The sequence below is a fragment of the Antechinus flavipes genome, chromosome 3 (genome assembly GCF_016432865.1).
Source record: "Antechinus flavipes isolate AdamAnt ecotype Samford, QLD, Australia chromosome 3, AdamAnt_v2, whole genome shotgun sequence".
In the NCBI taxonomy this organism is placed as follows: Eukaryota; Metazoa; Chordata; class Mammalia; order Dasyuromorphia; family Dasyuridae; genus Antechinus; species Antechinus flavipes.
In genome coordinates this window covers 615,222,388-615,237,881 of record NC_067400.1, presented here as the reverse complement: position 1 = coordinate 615,237,881, position 15,494 = coordinate 615,222,388, and the positions used below count along the sequence as shown (strand labels likewise).

At 42.8% G+C, this 15,494-nt stretch overlaps 1 protein-coding gene across 1 annotated transcript; it reads left to right on the top strand.

Annotated features, from left to right (window-relative positions):
- Positions 1-9,233: 9,233 nt before the first annotated feature.
- C5AR2 (complement C5a receptor 2) lies at positions 9,234-15,216 on the top strand. The gene is made up of 2 exons (XM_051989286.1): positions 9,234-9,301; positions 12,043-15,216. The coding sequence occupies exon 2, from the start codon at positions 12,064-12,066 to the stop codon at positions 13,102-13,104; it is 1,041 nt and encodes a 346-aa protein (XP_051845246.1). The 5' UTR covers positions 9,234-9,301; positions 12,043-12,063; the 3' UTR covers positions 13,105-15,216.
- The last annotated feature ends 278 nt before the right edge of the window (positions 15,217-15,494 follow it).

Genomic DNA, 15,494 nt, shown 5'->3' with positions numbered 1-15,494 from the left:
GCTCAGAGAATGTGAGCCGGTGGGGTGGTGGGGCATGTCACCGGTCACCAAATTCATCTCCAGTTCGATCAAATTTCATTTCGTTGAATCAGTGTCTTAAGAAAATAGAAGAAGAAGAAAAAGAAAAAAAAAGAAAATTGAAGTAACCGGAGTGGGGGTGAGGAAAGGGGGGAGTAGGAGTGGGGAGAAGGTCGTGAGAGAAGCAGGAGAGGAAAACAGAGGAGAGGGGCTTTTCAAGAAAGGGAAATTAGTTATAGTTTCAGTTCCCAAACTTCTCTCCAACATCCCCATTTTTTTGCCCCTTTCTACTCCTTAGCTGCCTCCTCCAAAAAGCCCTTCTAGTTTAACCTATTCTTTCATGTTCCCTCCTTACAACCTTGCTCAGCTGTCCTTTCTCTCTCCTTCATTGACATTTAGAGAGACAAATTCATTTTATGGAAGAAGTATGATTAGGCAATAATATATTTGGGAAAAAAAGAGGAGAGGGATGGACAGTGAATTTGCAAGTTCAAAATGGGTCAACTGGATATTGGAACTGCTGAGATCCTTTTTACCACCCTTCACCATTTGAGGGTTTTCCCCTATCAGACTGGAAGAACATGGAGCACAGGCCCTTTCCTCTGTCTCTTGTTCTACACCTGGTTTTATTTGATCTTGATCAAGTCTGTCTGTGTGCCCGCCTCTTCTTACCTGCCTCTGGTTCTTGCCCAGCTCCTGAGCCATGAGGATTATGGTCCTTTTAGGTCCTTACTGTTCATGTCTTCCAATTTCCAGTCTCCCATCTTGGTCCAAAAAGCCTCTGGGGAGCAGGTAAAGAAAGCACATATGGACACTCTAAGAATCCCAAGACTTTGGGGGTGGTCAGGGACCTTCAAAATAAGACATAGGGTTTTAGAGGAACCTAGAACATTTGATTCACAGGATCATAGATTCAAAGCTGGAGGGGATCTCAGCAGTGAGCTACTTCAAACTTTTCAATTTAGAAGAAGCTGATTGCCCAAGGTCATGGGTTGTATATGGCAGGGCGGGTTTTGAACTTAAGTCTTCAATAGCCCATCTCCCATACATTTTTCCCTGAATTCTTCCCCACCTGTAGTTTTCCTTGTAGCAAACAGCCTCTGATCTAATGCAATCAACACTTATTAAATACTTTTTGTAAAGGGCTAAAACTCTTGAGTTAATGCACTGAGGTCAGACAACTGAGCACTTAAGGCTAATTACCGATTGGATAATACTCTATAAATATATGCTTGGAAAATGGCCCTTCCCACTATTCTGTGTTGGCTTGATAATTGTTGTATACAGAGAATTGTAGGAGGGTGGAGTAAGACTAGTCAGAGTCACTTCTGGGCGGGAGATGAAGAAGAGAGGTCGTAGAGATCCTGTATCCATCCAATTCACTTCTACTGCTAAAGACCAAGAATAGAGACCAAGGACTTTTGCTTATCCTGAGTTCAGCTGATTCTAAGGTATCCAGGGTGCTAACTTGGTCTTCACATGTGGTGCCCAATGTGTGGACCAAGGACCCTAATTTCACTGAAAAAGTCTCTGGTGACCAGGAAATAGGGTGAGTATTTTAATAGACAAACAGGAAACTTACTTTGTTAAGGGCTAAACTGGTAACCTTTTCTAGCTGAAATGGGGCAGATATTAGGAAAAGATTCTCCCCCAGTGCCAGCCCCACCCCACCCCTGCTCCGAGGGGGCGCTATAGAAAGCAAACTTAAGTTGATCAAGGGACAAGCTTAATTGTAACTTGGTTGCAGATCGCTAGACTCTTGGGTACATTAGAACGCACACCCCTTGGTTCTTAAAGGAAGAAGATATAGGGCCAGATAATTAGAAACTAGTAGGAGATCAATTATGTGAATACTACAATGATAAAGGTCCTGGTTCAATTTCCAAGGAAACATTCTATACATACAACATAATACAATTCATCTTAAAAAATCCTGCAAGTTATAGAAAAAAGAAAAATTCTAAAAATGGCCAGATGAGAAATATGAGGAAAAAAGAGGAAGACAATGAACAGACTAATGGCTATATCACTAGGGGGCATGAGGAGTTAAGTGAAGATGAAGGGCATGTCGAAGTTCAGGGTGATTTTTGCTCTCACAAAGCTGCTTCAATCCCACCTAAATCGGAACAGGTTGTTGACACGCCCCCATCAACTTCACCTTCTGGGATGGAGGGAGGAGGAGTAGTGGAAGGGGCAGTGATACCACCAGCACCTTCCCCACCAGCCATCACCCCCTCCTATGACTAGATTGCAAAAGGCAGTACTTAAAGCCATAGAAGAAGGGCAAGATTTAGCTGATTTGAAAATAGGAATGTATCCTGTGATTCAACAGTTTAACTCTTCAGGTCAAGAAAGTCAAAGACATATTCCTTTTGATATAGAAATCCTCAAAGAACTAAAAAAGGCTTGCAGTCTTTATGGGGCTACATCAGCTTATGTTAAGATGTTATTACAGAATTTGGCTTATGAAGTCTTAACTCCTAAAAACTGGAAATCTATAGCAAGGACATGCTTAGAACCTGGACAAAACTTGCTGTGCCTTTCTGAATATAGTGAGCTCTGTAGGATAGAAGCCCAACAAAATAGTCATAGTGGAGTTAATCCTCCAATCACCTATGACCAACTAACAGATGTAAGTTCTTATGCAGAAATTTCAGTGCAGATTAATTACCCCATAGCAGCATATGATGCTATCAAAGCATGGGCTTCTCTCCCCGATGAAAATGACAATGGTGAGGCCTTCACAAAAATAACACAAGGGCCAAATGAACCCTTTGCTGATTTTGTGGGATGTTTGCAGACAGCTGTCACACGAACTAATGGTGAAAATGCAGTAACAGACATTATGATAAGGCAACTTGCTAAAGAAAATGCTAATGAGGTTTGCAGAAGAATTATACTAGGACTACTCAAGGATGCTCCTTTAGAGGAGATCATAAGACACTGTGCCACAGTGGGCACAAATACCTTTTGTAGCCAGGCTATAATGCAGACTTCCTAAGATCCCAACATGGGAAGACAGGGTGCCTTCTGGCAAGGGACTTCCAGGGATATTTGTCAATGCTTTCAATGTGGTAAAGTAAGACATCTGAAAGCTCAATGTTGGTATAGAGACAGAATGGGAAAACAGGGTGGGAGAACAAGACCCAAAACCCCATGTCCAAAATGCAACAGAGGCTTCCATTGGGCCTCAGAATGTAGACTGATTCAGAGAAATGGGATGAGAGGCCCAGCCCCAGGGCCCAAACAAGGCAAAAAACACTTGGGGCATGATGGCAGCCGATGCTACACCCAGAGAGTGCCTAGAAGTCCAGTACCCAGACGTGACCAATCAGCCAAGAAGCCATATGATGGGAGAAGGGGATTACACAATCAACCAGCCAGGAAGCAATCTGATGGGAGAAAGGGATTACAATTGGGAAGAACAGAGTTATATGCAGCTGGGACAACTGAGATACCCCCTTTAGAGGTGAAATCTGTTCCTCTCCAGCCTATGGATCCCTTGCCTCCAAGCACAGTAGGCTTGACCATTTCACCTCCTGAGTGTATGTACAAAACAGTGTCCATCCATACACTGATGTGGGAAACTGGGGAATGTGTAGTTAATATCCCAATCACTAATACAGGTAGACAATGTATGATAAATCACACAGGTGACACTAATACAGGTGTCAATGGTTGATAAATCACACAGGAGAAATAGTAGCATCAGGTTTACTGATACAGACTCCTAACAAACAATCTGGTGATAGTCACCCAGATTCTGACTCCAAGCAACAAAATCCAGGAATATTCTGGACAGCAGCTGTGATAGCTGATTGACCTATGCTCACTATCTATATAAATGGCATACCATTAGAAGGATTGGTAGACACTGGTGCAGATTGTACAGTCATTAGAGGTGCCAATTGGCCCAGTCACTGGCCAAATATTAAGGCAGACACCTATATGTCTGGCATAGGAGGATCAATAGCAGCTGAAGTTAGTGCTACTCCTTTGAGATGGATATTTGAAGGTGAAACAGGAGTTTTTATTCCATTTATAGTTGAAAAAATCCCCATCAATCTGTGGGGAAGAGATATTTTACAACAATTAGTTAAATGAGTACTTCGGTTTTTTAGGCAGGGCTGCTGTTGAAGGCCTGCCAATACTTTCACCTGTTCCTATCCAATGGAAAACTGATACACCAGTGTGGATAAAGCAGTGGCCCTTAGGTAACAATAAAATTCAGGAGTACAGGAGCAACTTGACCAAGGACACTTACAACCTTCTCTAAGTCCTTGGAATTCCCCAGTATTTGTTGTAAGAAAGAAATCTGGAAAATGGAGGCTGTTGACTGATTTAAGAAAGGTTAATGAACAGATGGAAACTATGGGAACTCTTCAGCCTGGACTTCCATCTCCTAGTCAATTGCCTAGAGAATGGCCTCTTTAGGTTATAGACATTAAGGATTGTTTCTTTCTATCATTCTGGATAAGGTGGATGTGAAAAGATTTTCCTTTTCAGTGCCCAGCATTAACTTAGCTGAGCCTTATAAAAGATATGAATAGGGAATGAAAAACAGCCCTACTATGTGCCAAATGTATGTTGCTGCTGCTCTTACTCCAGTAAGAAAAGCATTTCCAAAAGTAATGTTATTGCATTACATGGATGATATATTGGGATGTGCACCTGAGGAACAAATGTTAGAAGCATGTCTACAAAAGACATAGAAACACTAAGGAACTACAAATTGCACAAAGCTCCAGAAAAAATTCAAAGACATGCTCCTTTTCAATATTTAGGATATGAAATATAACCTAAGGTGCTTACAGTACAAAAACTATCCTTAAGAACAGAGAAGCTAAACACCTTAAATGACTTTCAGAAATTGATAGGAGATATCCAATGGATGCGTCCAGTGTTAGGCTTGACTACCTATCAATTACAACCATTATATGACATTTTAAGGGGAGACAGTGCTTTACACTCACCATGTCAGCTTACAAAAGAAGCTCAAAAGGCTTTGAGAGAAATTGAACTGGCTTTATCCAATGTGATTGAAAGAGTCACTCAAAAACCCTTGGAAATATCAGGTTTTGCTACACAAGAGGCACCCACAGCAGTCCTTCATCAAGGAGACAGTGTGATAGAGTGGGTGAACCTCCCAGCACAATCACAACAAAGCCTAACTCCTTACCCAGTGCTTGTGACTAGAATTTTATTAAAGGCCATTAAGTGAGCAGTACAATTATCTGGGATAAGACCTGCTGTGAAACCATCCCAGAGTAGCCAATTTTATTGGCCATGGCTCCAAATTTTACACACAGGTCTCCATTAAAGATAACCAGACTATTACATAATTGGCAATAGATTCTTGAAGGAAAAGTTTCTAAAGTTCCTCCTAAAGGACCAACTATCTTTACAGATGCATACAAACATAATATTTGTGCTGTATACTCTTGTGACTTAAGTATAAAGAGAGTAGTCAGAACTCCTTTTCATCCACTCAGCAGAATGAATTGTATGCAATCATTCTAGCTCTTACTTATTATCCAGGAGATATAAATATAATATTTGATTCGGCCTATTCAGTAGGTGTGGTACAAAGAATTGCCACAGGCCAAATAAAATTTGTAGTCTTTAATATAGATCAGCTCTTTAAGGAACTTCAAGAGCAAGTGAGAAAGCATCCAGGTAAGATTTATATCTTGCAGGTCCACTCTCATAGTGGACTTCCAAGTCCTATTTTTGATGATAATTCAAAGGTAGACAGCTTTCTAACCATGTTAGCCAGTACTCCTTTATTTCAGGAAGCCCAGGAATCTCATTTTAAATATCATCAGGCTGCTTGAGCTTTATGTTTACAATTTGGAATAACAAGAAAGGAAGCTAGGAGCATAGTAAAAGCCTGTACATCTTGCCTTCCTTTCCACACTCCTCCAGGGAATTACCCTCATGATTTGAGACCAATGAAATCTGGCAAATGGATGTGACCTATTATAAATTATAAATCTTTTGGTTGTCTGTCTTTTATGCACGTTGTGGTAGACATCTTTTCAGGATTCATTTTTGCAATACCAGTAGCAAAAGAGACAGCCCGAGTGGTCACTGAATTTCTTATCCAAGCATTTGCAATTATGGGTGTGCCATAAACAATAAAAACAGATAATGGACCCGCATATGCTTCTAAACATTTTGAACAATTTTGTGCATTGTATAAGATTTTACACACCGCTGGCATACCCTTTAACCCTCAAGGACAGGCAATAGTAGAGAGGAGAAACAGAGACATTAAGACACTCCTCCAAAAACAAAGGAAAGGGGGAGCCACAGGGAACTCTAGAGAACTTTTAAATCAGCCCTTTATACTATTAACTTCTTGATTTTTGACAAAGATGCACTGGCTCCAGCAGACAGGTTTTATAACCCACCAGAAGGGCAGTGTCCAGTGCGAGCAGCTCCACTAGCTTTAGTTAATCACTAGGTGATGTGGAGAGAAAGTGGTGAATGGAAGGGACCAGGTAAGCTAACTGCTTGGGGGAGGGTTTGCTTGTATATTTCTACAGGTGGAGAAGGAATCAACTGGGTACCAACAAGCCATATTCACCTGGTCCATTGGAGAGAGAGACGGAGCAGACCCTTGAAATGAAGGAGAAGATCCAAGAAACATTAGGTGGTTCCACTGCTGACTGTGCCCACTACTGAAAGAGCATGGCAATTATGGCATTTGAATCATGGACACCAAAAATTGTTGGACTTGAAAACCCTCAGGAATCATTGGAATGCCTGAGACATGATAAGACTGTTGTAGGACTTGAAAACCCTCAGGAATCATTGGATTTTCTGAGAAATGAAAAGACTGTTGCAGGACTTCAAAATCTGCTGGAATCATTGGATTCCCTAATACATAAAAAGACTGTTACAGGACTTCAAAAACTTGGGGGGATCATTGGATTCCCTGACACATGAAGCAATGGACAATAGATGGATGTTGGACTATCTCTTGGCTGCTGAAGAAGGCGTATGCAGGATTTTTTAAGACGAATTGTATTATGTTGTATATATAGAATGTTTTCTTGGAAATTGAACCAGGACCTTTATCATTGTAGTATGGCGTATGACTGTTGTTTACATACCCTCCTTCTAGGACTTCTGGAAATCTTTTACAACACTATGTTGATTTATATTGTTTGTTATATCACTACTTACATATACAATTCATGTCTGTTACACCACATCGAGCCTGCACTAACTGAGGGGAGGGTCATCACTAATAGCCTGTGTGTTATTGCTATGTGCTTGTGTAATACCTCCCATGCTGATGGGTTTGTGCATACCTGTTTCTAATAATACCCTTCAGTCCAGAAACCCACTAGCAATCCCCACTTCCCTTTGGTGCTTTTCATCTCCCTTCCTGAGATGTCAGGGAGGGTGTGATTATCTCCTTTTCAGTGTTTTCACCTCCTTTCCTGAGAAGTCAGGGATGGCGTGACCACCTGTGTTCTAAAACAAAAGAAAGTGGAAGATGTAAAGGGCTGAAACTCTTGAGTTAATGCAATGAGGTTGGACAACTGAGCACTTACGGCTAATTACCGATTGGACAATACTCTATAAGCATATGCTTGGAAAATGGCCCTTCCCACTATTCTGTGCTGGCTCGATGATTGGTGTATACAGAGGATTGTAGGAGGGACTAGGGGGTGGAGCAAGACTAGCCAGAGTCACTTTGGCGGCAATCGAAGAAGGAAGGTCGTGAAGATCCTGCGTCCATCCAATTCACTTCTACCACTAAAGACCAAGAATAAAGACCAAGAACTTTTGCTTATCCTGACTCTGGCTGATTCTAAGGTATCCAGGGTGCTAACTCGGTCTTCACAACTGTTTTCCCACAAGGCCTTATGTCAGAGCTGGAAGGAACCTTAGAATAGGGGGGCTTAATCCTTTCTTTTGTGTCATACACCGCTTTGGAAGTCTGGCGAGGTCAGTGTATCTCTTTTCAGATTTTTAAAAAATACATTAATGATGAAAATTCTCAATTTTAGTTTGAGGTGAGTAAAAAGTCTGGGGAGGTCAATGGATCCTCCTCAGAATCTTTTAAAAATACATTAATGATGAAAATGCTCAATTTCAGTTCGAGATAAGTAAAAATAAATATGATTTCCCCCTTCCCCCCTCCCTCCGTTGAAGTTCATGAACCTCCTGAAATCTACCCACAAGGTCCAAATTAAGAAACCCAGCCTTACATATAACATTTAATGTCAAAGCTGACCTCAGAACTAGCAGCAGAAAGTAAGTTTAAGCTTAGTGTGGGGAACACTAAAGGGTTAGATTTGTCCCCAGGTGGAATGGGCTGCTCCTAATCCATGGTATTTGGGGGAAATTCCTTTGTGGGGCCGTCCAGCTCTAAAATTCTGTAATTCAGTGAATGTGGAGATTCAAGAGCTGGGAGGACCTTTAGCTAGCATTCCACTCCTGCTTTTGTAGGGAGGTAACCTGAGGTTTAGAGGAGGAGAGACTGTTTCCTAAGCTAACCAGAGCCAAAGAGGCACACAGCCAATTGTCCGATTCTTCATTTGAAAACATTCCACGGGCTAGGATTATGGGGAATATAGGGCTCGATAAACCAGGTCTCTGTCCTTGGGGAGATAAGCCCTGAACAAACTGTGCTCGATAAGGCTTCCATCAGGGCCCAGAAAGTCAGAGTTGGAAAGCTCTGAGGAGGAGAGGGAAGTGGGTGATGGGAGGCCTTCTGCTACAAGGAAAGGCAGAAGGAAGGAGAGAAAGAGAAAGGGAGAGGGCACAAGATTCATCTCTAGGACAGTCCCCCAGGCTTAGGGTGATCCCAGGTGCAAACACAGAAACCAGAGGAGCAGAATGGGGGGGAGCCCTTCCGCAAAGGTGACTCCCAGCTGAGCCTCAAAGCCTGGAAAGGCCAGGGGGAGCTAAGAGCCGGAGGAGAGAGACTCAGGGGGCTCGAGAGGTTGGAGCACGGTCTGGGACCAGGGTGGGCAGCCTTAGGAGGGAAGGGCTCCGAATCTTTCTGGTGACTTTGTCTGTTCTGGCTGCCTGCCGAGCCCTTATCCTGTTCCCCAGTGCTGAGAGGATGGGTGACTCATGGGGGCAACCACACCCTGACTGGCACTGGTCAGCAAGTTGTCATCTTGTAGCCCTTCCCATGGGGCGGAGAGTGTGTGAATGAGTGTGTGCACACTCAGCAACGCCGAGGGTGGCCGGGAGAGGAGCAGCCAGTCACCCTAGAATTTCAAGGGCTTGGGGGACCATTCCACGCGCATGAAAGGGGGTAAGGCTGATCTGGTACAGTGGGGGAAGGGGAAGGAGGGAGGGGAAATAGGGTGTTGAAATCTCCTTGGACTTCCTCTTTCTCCCCCTTTATGCCCCACCTTCTGCCCAAATCTTTCCTGTTGTCCCACTCATGGGACAGCTCTCATTTGCGTTTGGAACCCCTTAGCCCCCACGCAACCCCAGGCCCAGCCTCAAAGTGGTACCTCAAATAGAGAACTCTCTATTCAGCTGAGGCAGCAGCTCCTTAGTTCTTCCTCAAGGGAGTCTGTCTTGATTACCAAGTTTATCTTATCTGAAAGTGGAGAAATTTAACTCCCTGTAACTTTTTCCCTGGGATGGCCCTTCACAGGGGTCAACAGACATTTGTTCTGGATAAGTAGCCCTGAATTCCTTCAATATAATTTCCTATGGCAACGTGAAAGGTTAGAGCTGGGAGAGGGTTTAAAACAGGGCATGTCAAAGCTGGGGGAAGGGGGAGGCTTTAGAACAGGGGATGTCAGAGCTTGGAGGGGTCAGAACAGGGAATGTCAGGACTGAGATGGGTCTTGGGAAAGGGGATGTCAAATGTCAGGGCTGGGAGGGCCTTAGAACAGGGGATGTCAAATGTCAGGGCTGGGAGGGCCTTAGAACAGGGGATGTCAAATGTCAGGGCTGGGAGGGCCTTAGAACAGGGGATGTCAAATGTCAGGGCTTGGAGGGCCTTAGAACAGGGGATGTCAAATGTCAGGGCTGGGGGGGTCTCAACAGGGAATGTCAGGGCTGGGAGGGGCATTGGAAGAAGAGATATTGAATTATAAAATGAGGTATTGGCCTAGATGGTCTGTGAGGTTTCTGCCAATTTTTAGTCTATGATCCTATGATTCTCCTTCTACGTTCTTTGATCTTCTATCCTGTGTTTATTCATCTGGGGGTACCCCATATTGTCTTTTATTTTTTGCCGAGGCAATTGGGATTACGTGACTTGCCCAGGGTCACACAACTAGGAAGTGTTAAGTGTCTGAGACCTATTTTGAACTCAGGTCTTCCTGACTTCAGGGCTGGTGCTCTATCCACTGCACCATCTACCCCATATTGTCTTTCCTAACATGTGGTACCCAGAATTAAACACAATACTTCAGGCAGACTTGGATGGTCTCAGTGAAACTTATAGCTCCTTCTCTTTGATTATTTTAACACTATTTTTCAGAATTCTATTTTCTTTTCTTTCCAAGTTCCCATTTTCTCCCTCCCCCTCCATCCAACTCCCCATTGAGAAATCAAGAAAAACAAAACCCATTATCAAAATGTATAATTGTACAAGACAAATTCATGTGCTGGTCATGACTCTAAATCTATATTTGGAGTCTTCATACCTGTCTTCATTTTGAATCCATCACTTCTTCATCAGGAGATGGGTAGGATGTTTCATCATGAGTTCTTTCAAATTGAAACTTAATTTCTTTTTTATTGTTTTTTTATAATTTTTATTTTTTTATTATAACTTTTTATTTACAAGTTATATGCATGGGTAATTTTTCAGTATTGACAGCTGCAAATCCTTTTGTTCCAACTTTTTCCCTCCTTCCCCCACCCTCTCCCCCAGATGGCAGGTTGACCGATACATGTTAAATATGTTAAAGTATAAGTTAAATACAATATATGTATACATGTCCAAACAGTTATTTTGCTGCACAAAAAGAGTCGGATTTTGAAACAGTGTACTATTAGCCTGTGAAGGAAATCAAAAATGCAGGTGGACAAAAATAGAAGGATTGGGAATTCTAGGTAGTGGTTATTAGTCATCTCCCAGAGTTCTTTCCCTGGGTGTAGCTTGTTCAGTTCTTTACTGCTCCATTGGAGCTGATTTGGTTCATCTCATTGCTGGAGAGGGCCATGTCCATTAGAATTGATCATCATATAGTATTGTTATTGAAGCATATAATGATCTCCTGGTCCTGCTCATTTCCCTCAGCATCAGTTCTTGATAGTCTCTCTAGGCCTTTCTGAAATCCTCCTGCTGGTCATTTCTTACAGAACAATAATATTCCATAACATTCATATAATGCAATTTACCCGGCTATTCTCCAATTGATGGGCACCCATTCAGTTTCCAGTGAAACTTAATTTCAATCAAGGCAACCCAAGATTATGTCAACCTTTTTGCCTATGACACCACACTGCTTATTTCGATCAAGGTTATGGTTCCACTAAAACTCCCTGGTCTTTTTCACACAGGGGCTGTCCAGATACATCTCGGCTATCCTACCTTGGGAATTCAAGTACAGGCTTTTACAATCAGGGACAGAATCAGGGCTCTAGCCCGTCTTCTGTGCTCCTTAGATGCTACTTCCATGGTTATGTTCCATCTTGGTCTCACCGGCTCAGATCTTTTGGGAGTCTAGTTCTGTGCCTGAATGACCGGGGAAATCCCTTTCTCTTCACCGCTATTAAATGAAGACCTCACGCTTAAAAGTCTGAGAGAACCCTCCTAGTGGTTCCAGTGGGTGACTTTTTTTTTTACCCAATCTTTGAACGCTTCCTTCCTGCATCATAAATTCATTCATCTTCTATGTCCTCATCCAAGGACTTCATAGAGATGATTCAGAAAGAAATATCTGTCACTGATATAATTAGATTAGGTGACTTTTTAGGTTCATCTAAATCTGAGATTCTATAATTCTAGTCGATTCCTACTGTAGTTCCATGCCTTATTTGCTAGACTCTAACGTGACCTCCATACGGTTTTGTCTCCTCTCTCAGGTTCCCTTGGGTGCTGTGCACATGACTGAAATGGAGAATGCCTCAATAGCCTATGACTATGACTATGAGGATTACAGCCTGGGTCCTCACCTGCCTGTAGACTGTGAGCCAGGTGGTTCTTGTGGCTCTCTGAGTCCTCTCTGGCTCTCTCCTTTATTTCTCTATGCAGTAGTTTTTCTAGTGGGTGTGCCAGGAAATGTGATTGTGGCCTGGGTGACGGGGGCCACAGCCCGGCGGTCAGCCCCCTCCATCTGGTTCTTGCACTTGGCCATAGCTGACCTGCTCTGCTGCCTGTCCCTGCCACTGCTGGCCGTACCCATCATCCGTCAAGGAGACTGGCCCTTCGGCTCAGCTGCCTGCCGCCTGCTGCCCTCAGCCATTCTATTCAACATGTACGCCAGTGTCTTGCTCTTGGCCGGGGCCAGCATTGGCCGATGTCTGGCTGTGCTTCGGCCCGGCAGAGCCCAGGACCGCCTGTGGCCAGCGTGGGCTGGCAGCGGGGTTGCCTGGGCGCTGGCGCTACTGCTCACTTTCCCCTCGGTGTTGACCCGACGACTTCACCAGGAATACTTCCCAGAACAGTTGAAGTGCGTGGTGGATTATGGTGGGTCCCGTGGGGTTGAGGGAGCTGTGGTCGGCATCCGTTTCGTTGGCGGTTTTCTTGGGCCGCTGGCAGTTGTGGCCGGCTGCCACGGAGTCCTGCTGATTCACCTGAGAGGGCAGCCCAAGCCCCAGACCTTGCGCCTGTTGACTTTGGTTGTGATCGGCTTCTTCCTCTGTTGGGCACCTTACCACGTGGCAGGGCTGGTGATAGCGGCTGCAGCCCCTCACTCAGAGCTCCTGGCCAAGGCCCTCCAGGCTGAGCCCCTCGTTATAGGTTTAGCGTTGACCAACAGCTGTCTCAATCCCACCCTATTCCTGGTCTTAGGCCGGGCTCGGCTCCAGAAGTCCCTGTGGGCCGCCTGCCACCTGGCTCTGGGCGAGGACACGCAGGAGGATGGTACAAACGGGCCCACAAGTAGCAAGTCTTCTAGCGAAGCATTCGTCTCAGAGATGGTCTAGATCGAGGAGGAACGTCTGTTTGAATCTTAGCTCGACTGCTTGCCAAGTGAGTGACTTTGGCCAAATTCCCAACACCTCCCAGTTTTCCATCTACAAAGTGAAGAGTCCGTGAAAAAGTTACCGAATTGCACATGGCGGCCAGGGCCGGGACAGAGGGCGAGGAGCCACGTGTATAACAACGTAAATATTCCCCTATGTTAGCCATTTCTGCCGTGGCCGAGAACTGGCGACAAACGAGGCATATTTCAGTGGGGGAACAACGGACGCTTCATGCTGTAGAACCATGATGGGACTTTACTGTTTCATAAGAAATGAGGAATATGACAGATCCAGAGAAATACGGAGTCATATGAACATGGTGAAGTGAGCAGTCAGGCGAACTAATTCCTTCATGGTTGTTTGAGGGGAGATAGCTCTAAAAGATCTCAGAATTCTGGGGGGACCATGAAATGAACCTTCTGGGAGGGTTTGGGGAGAAGGCAGATAGTATCAGAAATCGGGAAAAAATAATCCAACATGCAGCGGATGCTACGTATAACTGGGGGCTCACTCTCATAACTGCAATTGGACTAGCAGGTCCCCAGCGAGTGGCTACCGCTTCTCCTTTCCTGATTCCTTGGTAGTCTTGAAGAACTGGAATAAATTCTGCTCATGAGCCCCCATCAGGTGTGTTCCCCTTAATATCATATAATCAGTTGTTATCTCCTAACATCAATTAGCTTTTATGAAGGGATATTTACAGAGAAGCAAAGACCTTCCCTTCCCTCCATCTCAAAAGCCTTGTTTGCAGTTACATTGAGTGATGAATAGAGTGCTGGAAGTCTTGAGTTCAAATTCCGCCTCAGATATTTACTAGCTGAGTGATTCTGGGCAAGTCACTTAACTTTTGTTTACCTCAGTTTTCTCAAGTGTAAAATGAGGATAACAAAAGTACTGACCTCCAGGGTTGTAGTGAGAATAAAATGAAGTAATATTTATAAAACCAAAGTGTCTAGCACATAGTGGGCATTTTATATACATATATAGGTATACATATATAATATTTATAATTTTTTATTCATGTTACATTTAAATAAAAAACAAGAAAAGAAAAAAAAAACATTTCCAGGTACATGCAGAATCACTATAAAACAAAATGTTTCCATTTTAAGGAAACCTATATAATAAATACTATACATTGTTTTCAAAGCTACCCAGCTTTACTTTGTTTACTTTTAGGTTTTTTTTTTTATTTTCTACTATGAAATAAACTTCATTTTCTCATTTCTTTTCCCACCCCTAAAGAAGGCTACAATTAAATGTATATACAGATATATAGATATACATATTTATACAAAATATCTCACATACATACTCATACATATCCTCTTCATATTTCCATTTGTCATCTTTTTCTCTGGAGGTATTTTTTCATAGGTCCAGGTTTTTCTAGGTTGTGTTTTTTTAATCAGCCAACTCATCATTTCCTTTACCTAGCAGTATTCCGATAAAATCACCTCCTTTCTGAGAAACTGGCTATAAAATTTCCCTCCCAATTTTCTGCATTCCTTCCACTCTTGGCTACATCGGTTTTATTTATACAAGACATTTTAACTTTAAAATAATCAAAATTATTCATTTTACACTGCAACAATGCTCTTCCCTTATAATATAATTTAAGGTCCGATCCTGTTGATTCTCCTTCCCTGGTTTCTTTGAAATTCCCAACCTTTTGTTCTTCCAAGTGAATTTTGTTATTATTTTTCTAATTCAGTTACACACATTTTTAATAATTAAATTGTAATAGCATTGACCAAACAGATCAGTTGGGGAAAATTGTTATTATATTGGCTTTATCTACCCATGAATAATAACTATGGCTCCAATTATTTAAATGACTTTATGTGTATAAGAAGTATTTTATGTTTACATTTGTATAGTTCCCATGTCTGTTATGGCAGGTCTGCTCTTAGGTAGTTTATATTGTCTATTTATTTTCAATGGTCTAAAAGTATATTGAATAATATTGGTGGCGTATACTGTAGGTTCCTATTTTTCTCTTTTGATTATATTTATCTTAGCTTCCACTGCTTTTTTTTACACAATAAAGTCTATTCAAGCCTTTTCTCTGGTCTTTGTGTGTCTCTCTCATGTTTATTATATTTCCTGATAGCAAGATATTATTGAATTCAAATTTTTAATCTGTTGTTTCCATTTTATGTGTAAATCCCACTCACATTCTAAGCTATAATTACTTGCTGTGTATTTTCCTCCTATTTTCCCTTACTACTCTTTTCATTCTATTTACCCTATTCCTCCTCTAACTTGCTTTTACCCATGACCTTGACTTCCTATTCCTTAAGCTACCCACCCCTGTAAGAGTTCCTCCCGTCCTCTCCCCCAGCCTATTA

Bases quoted from the DNA above. Each gene is read 5' to 3' on its own strand.
- C5AR2 (XM_051989286.1), top strand. From the start codon at position 12,064: ATGACTGAAATGGAGAATGCCTCAATAGCCTATGACTATGACTATGAG.